The sequence below is a fragment of the Buceros rhinoceros genome, unplaced genomic scaffold (assembly GCF_000710305.1).
Source record: "Buceros rhinoceros silvestris isolate BGI_N320 unplaced genomic scaffold, ASM71030v1 scaffold22443, whole genome shotgun sequence".
Taxonomy (NCBI): Eukaryota; Metazoa; Chordata; class Aves; order Bucerotiformes; family Bucerotidae; genus Buceros; species Buceros rhinoceros.
The window spans coordinates 7,433-14,049 of record NW_010402158.1 but is presented as its reverse complement, the minus strand read 5'-3'; the positions used below and the strand labels follow the sequence as shown (position 1 = coordinate 14,049).

The 6,617-nt window shown below is 55.3% G+C and overlaps 1 protein-coding gene across 1 annotated transcript; it reads right to left on the bottom strand.

The window, feature by feature from the left end:
* Positions 1-774: 774 nt before the first annotated feature.
* Positions 775-4,792, bottom strand: LOC104490294 (nuclear respiratory factor 1; the record flags this gene model as incomplete). The annotated part of the gene is made up of 4 exons (XM_010132560.1): positions 4,570-4,792; positions 3,623-3,737; positions 1,417-1,543; positions 775-915 (listed from the first exon to the last, which is right to left on the bottom strand). Coding segments are annotated over exons 1-4 (606 nt in total), but the record flags the coding sequence as incomplete, so codon positions are not given.
* Positions 4,793-6,617: the final 1,825 nt, after the last annotated feature.

Sequence of the window (6,617 nt, the reverse complement as noted above, 5' to 3'; positions counted from 1 at the left end):
GACCAGAACACCTTTGCCCTACCACAACACCGCTTTGCCCAAACCCTCCAACCCTTCCATCTTGCTACCTCCTCCAAAGAAACTGGCTTTCAGCACTGAGGATTTGTTGTGGAGCAGCAGAGTGAGCGTACCCAGGGCCTCCTGCCAAACACCCGCACTCAGGTCCTGCACCCCCGGGGAAAGAGACATCCCTACGAGTGTTCCCTCCCACACCAAGGAACCTTCCCTGGGGGTCCCCTCCCCTTTCTCCTGGCAATAAGGAGGCCAGCAAAGGGCTGGACCCAGAGAGGAGGGGAGGACTCTGCCTCCATCAGAGGTACCTCCCTCAGGGTCTGATCTGGAGTTGAACCAGCTCCCCTCTGCTCCAACCCGCAGCTGAAAACAGGAGGGAAGAACTAGAGCACGCAGGAAAGGTCAGGGAGCATAACCCGAAATGGCGCTCCACAGGCACCTTCCCGACCTCAGTGCCTAAAAATCACTGTGAAGCGCGGAACCAGCGTCTGCCCTGGTGAGCGTTCACGGGAGGTGACAAAAGCAGCTCGAAGGGGAACGCTCCCAGCAGCCCTTACTCACGTTTTTGCTGTTTCACACACAAAAAAAGCACCAATAATAAAGCTTCACATCTCTCAGTACTATCTGAGCTGTTACAGTCCCACGGGGCAGCGGAGATCAAACGCACCCCCTGGAGACGTAGACATAAGCTCTGCTGCACAACAACAGGATGTGACGGCAAGAAGCCAACTCCCTCTGGTTCTGCCAGCTCTGGCGGCTTACCTGGGTCATCTTGTCCACCGAGACGGGAATGCCATCGATGGTGAGGGGCGGCAGCTCCGAGTTCATCTCCTGAGGCGCAGGAGCGTGCTCCGCGAGCGCCGACTCCAGGTCTTCCAGAATCATGCTCTTGTACTTGCGTACCTGGGGGGAATCGTTAAGCTCAGGTAAACAAGGTAAGGAGCACCAGGAGAGGTGAGGGCCAGGACGCAGGGCCGGCCGCCTTCCCCAGGGCACTGCGGAGCAGAAGGAACAAACAACCCCACAGCTGGCAAGAAAAAATACCCACTGGCCCTGAAGACTTGGCCACATCGAAGGGCTGATGATGAAACAACAAGTAACACTGTCAGGAGGAAGTATTCACGGGATTAAAAGTTCCGAAGCAAGACTCATCTCAGTCAGGATCTGCACCATTTACTGTCTGGTCTGCAACAAGGCGCAAGCACTGGCAGCCGAGCTGAGTTCCACCACGTCGTCACTACCTGCTCCTCCTGGTTTTTAATCCAGGTGACCGCTTGTGCGGAGGAGCCAGGACCTCAGCGCTATCCTCGCAGCATGTGATCTCACCTCCTGCTTCCAGGAGTTTGAACCCGACCTGCCTTGAGCAGAACGAGTTATGACAGAGCTGCTCCTACAGACACCTACCACGTTCTCCAAGGGGGCAGCACCAAACACTTTGAAGACGGGGTTGGGTTTGGAGGGCGAGATGCACAGCACGATGGCCTGCTGCCCCACACGGGTGGTGTACTCGTCCAGCGTGGCTCGCAGCTTCCTGCAACAGAGGCACAACACAGCAGATGGGTATCGGTGACATGGGCCCTCGCTTTGGAAACTCCTTTTCTTTAGGGAACCCATTCGCAGACCAGGGGAGGAGCGGAGCCTGGCTGCTCCGATGAGCCACGTACACCACTCCTCCTCCGCTGCTGCAGGCCTGCTGCCTTCCTGGCAGTTCCAGAATCTGTTACTCTCCCTTCTTCCCACCGATGTAAAAAGTACAGAGAAATGACCAGAGCAGCAGAGCGAGGAGAGCAAGAGCCACGTATCCCCCCTGTCACCCCATGCCTTACCACCACAGAGCCGGTAAGACAAAGACCTCAAGCGATTCAGCGGAAGAGGAGTGCGAGCGCTGGCTGGTTTACACCAGCCTCCTGACAGCATCGCAGCTCTAGTACCAAAGTCCCGCTCACACCAGAACTGTAAGAATTCAACTACGGGACAGGCAAGAACCGGAAAGACTGCAACAGCCCAGCGCAGGACACGCCGGTGTTCAGACCGGCAAGTCCCTCCGGACCGATCGCCCCGCAGGCAGAAAACGTTCCATCACTCATACACCTTCTGCCTCTTACTCACTTTTAAGGCACGCAAGAGAAGGTGTCAGAAGTGCTGGCAGGAACTCCTAAAGCAAGGAAGGAGCAGCCGTTATCCCCAGATAACCTGAGCGCTGCCCCAAGGTGGCAGCTTGGTATCCGCCCTGGGCATTTCGGAGCCTGCCCTGGGCAGCAGGGGTGTTGCCAAAGGCACCACCACCAGCAGCAGCTACACAGAGATCCCGGGATCAGCACCTGGAACTTCCCGCTCCATTCTCAGCCGTGGAAAAACCAAGCCCAAACTGATCAGAGTGCAAAAAAAATGATGAATTTTGCCAGTAAGCTACATGTAGTAAAACGAAGTAGTTGTATGAAGGGAGTTGCATGAAGGATTAGTCTTTTATATTGGAGTTTCTTTAAAAATACATTGTTCACATCTCAAGAGAGAAAAGAATGTGCTCTTCAGAGGCGCTGTGATAAACGTGGCCAGGGCAGCAGAGCTGGGGGAAGGAGGAAGAACCCATAAAGCGCCGAAGCCGGGAGTGCGCTGCCAGGGAATGCTCGTGACACTAACCCTGCTCCACTCCCTTCCAGGCTGATCCCGTGCAGAGGGTGCTGGGGGACTCAGCGGGGCTGTGAGCAGCAGATAAGGAAACCAGCTTCACTTCTCACCAACTTCACAAGAGTTAGAGTAGGAGAGAGGGAGAAGAGGCAAAACTCTGGCCATCGCTGGGTCATTTCAGCCCACGCAGGAGGGAGCCAGCAAGAACCGGGCTGACATCACTCCAACTCCTCTGACACAGCCCGATTAAACCCAAAAGAGTTTAAAAAGCAAAAATTGCCTTGTTCCAAAGCCCAGTAATGAGCACCAGCCAATGCTGACAAGTGTTTCCTGAAGAGGGAACCAAAGTGATGTCCCCGGGCTGGCAGAAAGCTGCTCGGTGGCCCTTGGGCGGGCAGCAGCCTCCGAGCACCCGCACGGCAGCGCCTGAAGGGCTGCGGCTGTTCGGTGCCTACGGAGCAAATTCCTAAGGCCAAAACGAAGTGCTTTGGCTCTGGCAGGCATCTCCCCTTGGGTATGCTCCCCCACCACTGTGTACTACCTAAGGCTGAGTCAGTCCAGCGGGCTCTGCTGGCCAAGGAAATTCAGGTAAATCCACTACAGTCATTGACAGGATCATTCTCGTGCAGAGAAGACCCTTTTCAGTAGGTAGGAAAGTCCTTCAACAGCAGCCTTCAGCAGTCCTTCAGCAGCCACTGCCGAGCTGGGAAATGGCGGTAGCTCCAGATTCTCAGGCGAGCTGGGGTTAAATCAGAATGGTGGATCCCACCAGAGCGAGCTGGTGATGATGGTACCACATTAAAGATGAGCAGAGCTGCAATTCAACCCACTTCTCAAACTCAAACACAGCTTTGGGGACAGATGCCCCCAGAAAATCCCCAAGCTGGGCAACTCCCGAACAGCACGTGGCCTCACCACGCCCGGCACTGGAGAGGGGTGGAGGGCGCAGACGGCGGTGTCAGGGGCCCGGCGGAGTCCTTACCGGAGCAAACGCGTCTGCTGCCTCTTGCGGATTGACGGGTTGGACTCAAAAACGTGTGGTCGCTTTCGTTTTTTACCTGTTGCCACGGCAGCAGCTGCTGCCATCCCCACAGGGCCTGGAAACCAAACCACAGAGGGGGAATCAGCCACGCAGCTCAGGAACCGGCCAGGAAGGTCATCGCCATTGCCCCCCCACCCCATGCACGGGTCCCGAGGGCCTCCCCAGTGGACCAGGGTGACCCAAATTCCCCGCTGGGCTCCCTGGCAGCTGGGACCCCTCCTCTCCATCGGAGAGGTCTATCAGAAGGCTCCATTCCCCAGCCTGGCACTCCCAGCTCAGTCGCAGGCAAAAGACGCCCCTCCTGCAGCCACCTCCTGGGACTGCAGGGAAGGGGGAAAGAAGAACCTCCTGTAGAAGCGAGCTTGGAAAATTAATCAGCAAAGGGCGTGGGATGTTCAGTGGGGTGGTGGAACTTCACAGGTCAGTCAAAGCACACCAAGAGCTTTGTTCCTCAGACGAAGAGTGCCTCAGACAGGAGTCAGAGCCGTCTGTGAGTGCTCATTTATCACCACAGTTTCTACCAGTGAGGTGGATCCGCTCCAAGGCAGATCTGAAGGACATTTGGCAGAGGCTTCACTGGAAGGAGTTTGTGATTCTGAAATACTCTGTCAGTCCAGGTGTGCAGGACCCTTTGTGGCATCTCCTTGGGCCTGGCAGGTGAGGTCCCTGGCTGGGCAGGGCTGCGCAGCACTCCTGGGTTAGCTGTGCTGTCCACATGGGTCTGGAATAAGCTGGCTCTGACGTATTCGGTATTTTAGATTCATTTTTTGAGGCAGCATTTACCAGAGACCCTCTTTCTTGCACAAACCAGTCCCTTACCCCCCGCACCTCTATGATACAGAAGCGCTATGTCTGGTGAACGATGCTGAGCATCCCGCCGACTTTACCTGCCGCAGCCAGATGGGCGGTGACCTCGTCGGTGGCCGTGGAGTTGAGGATGTCCGAGTCATCGTAGGAGGTGTCCTCCGGTGAAGACGGCGAGTCTTCGTCCGCACTCAGCATGCCATGCTCTGTGTAGGTGGCCACGTGGACCTGCTGCACCTGCTGGGCCACTGCGTGGGCCTCGATGGTGGCCATGTGCTCTGTTTGGGTCACGCCGTGTTCTTCCATCAATAGCTACTGTCAGAGGAGACAAAAATCACAGCGAGGGGTTACTGGCATGACATAAGGGAGGGCAGCCAAAGGTTTCTGAGCCAGGTGAGCAGGCCACGACCAAGAGGGAGCAGGAGGTTACCTCCCCCATGGCACTGGTCTTCTACGAGAGGGAAATAACGACTGCGCCAGGAGCTGGGAGAGGAGCTGGCAGTTTAAGAGGTTCGAAACATCTGTAATTCCAAACAACACGGCGCTGCACCCCGAGGCAGTCATCTCTGCTGGAGCAGAGGGCTGCGAGGATCTCGTAGCCCCGAGATTATGTGCTGCTCACCTACCACATCGATCATTTGCCCCTTCAAGATCCAGCTTTCAGGAAAGATAGTCAGGGGTGACACAACCTCAAGAGCTCAGGACACAATCGAGGATGCCAGCACAGCAGTTCTGGCAGCACGCTGTGTTCTGGAGACCACTTCTGTTGCATCACCTGTTTAGAGGCCGGAAGCAGGCAAAATCATTACAGCCCAAGCACAAATACTGCATAAAGAATATTTATTTAATGAGCTGGTGGTAAACCACGGAGCAAAGCGGCAGCTAACATAGTCGGCAGGGCGCTGGACCACACGCTGTGAACATAAACCTGCGCAGAAGGAACGAGACAGGAGGTAGGCAGGTGTTTCCAGGGGGTGACTAACATAATTCTGAGAGAAAGCAACTGCCCAGCCTTAAGATATTTTCAAAGCCCCTTAGCAGAATCATGGCATCACAAAGAGGATCCCCCAAACCCTCAGAGCAAACAGAAGGAAAGAGATGACCAGCTGGAGGCAGCAATAAAATACACCCAGCCAATTCTGACTCCATCAGATGGAAAGGTCCTGGGTGACACCTTCTTGATGGAAATCAGCTCGTCAGCAGGAGAGAGCCAGGAGCACGGACCAGGGCAGGGCAGGATGCTCCACGGAGGAAACGGAGGAGAACGGAGGACAGGTCAGCTGGAGCTGCCAGCTCGTGGGCAAAGAGGAACAGAAGATGAGGGGGGAGGCAGAAGGAGGTTAGAGCAGAGGACCAGAGCCTTGCTCCGAGTTCAGGAGAGAGTACAAGGGACAAGGCGTGACCGGAGCTGGAGAGGAGGCAGCATTTTTGCAGCAGCACTTTAAGCAGGAAAAGCAAGGAAGCGGGTGTCATAGCCCAGACAACAAGGGAAGAAAAGCCCGGGTGGGGAGTGACTGGGGCAGTTCTTCGATGCATTTAATTCTGCCTCAAATCTACTCACCAAAGTGGTGCAACGGGACAGGTTTTGAGGGGTTTCTTCCACCAACAGCTGGTTTTTAAAGGGTTGTTTCCACCTGCCTCAAAATGTCCCTGCAACTCAGTGAACAGAACGTTACGGACGTTTATAAAACAGCTCCTCCAAAGGCAGGTCCAGCTTGAAGAGACTAAAAATAGGGATACGATTACTCTAGCGAGTCCTGTCCTCAAAACAGGACCCATTTTCCACGCCTGACTTATGCACATCTGACTTTACAGGAAACAAAATCTGCATCTCGAGCGCAGGGAAGAAATTCCCTGGACAGCGCTAGGAGAGATCCTCCCGTTCCGACACCAGCGGCACGAGAGTTGTTGAACAGGGGATGAGATGGAGCTCCTGATGCAGCAGCAGGACCAAGATATTGAAAGGAGACCTAGGACGAGCCAGAGTCTGTTGTGTACAAAGACAAAACACCCACTACCATGAGAAAAACGCTGCAAACGTTACACCGACCAAACTATCATGCCCTGCGTGGGGGGCTCAGGCTGCAGCAGAGGAGGCTGCGGGGAGCCCTGAGTGCAGCCTGTCAGTGCT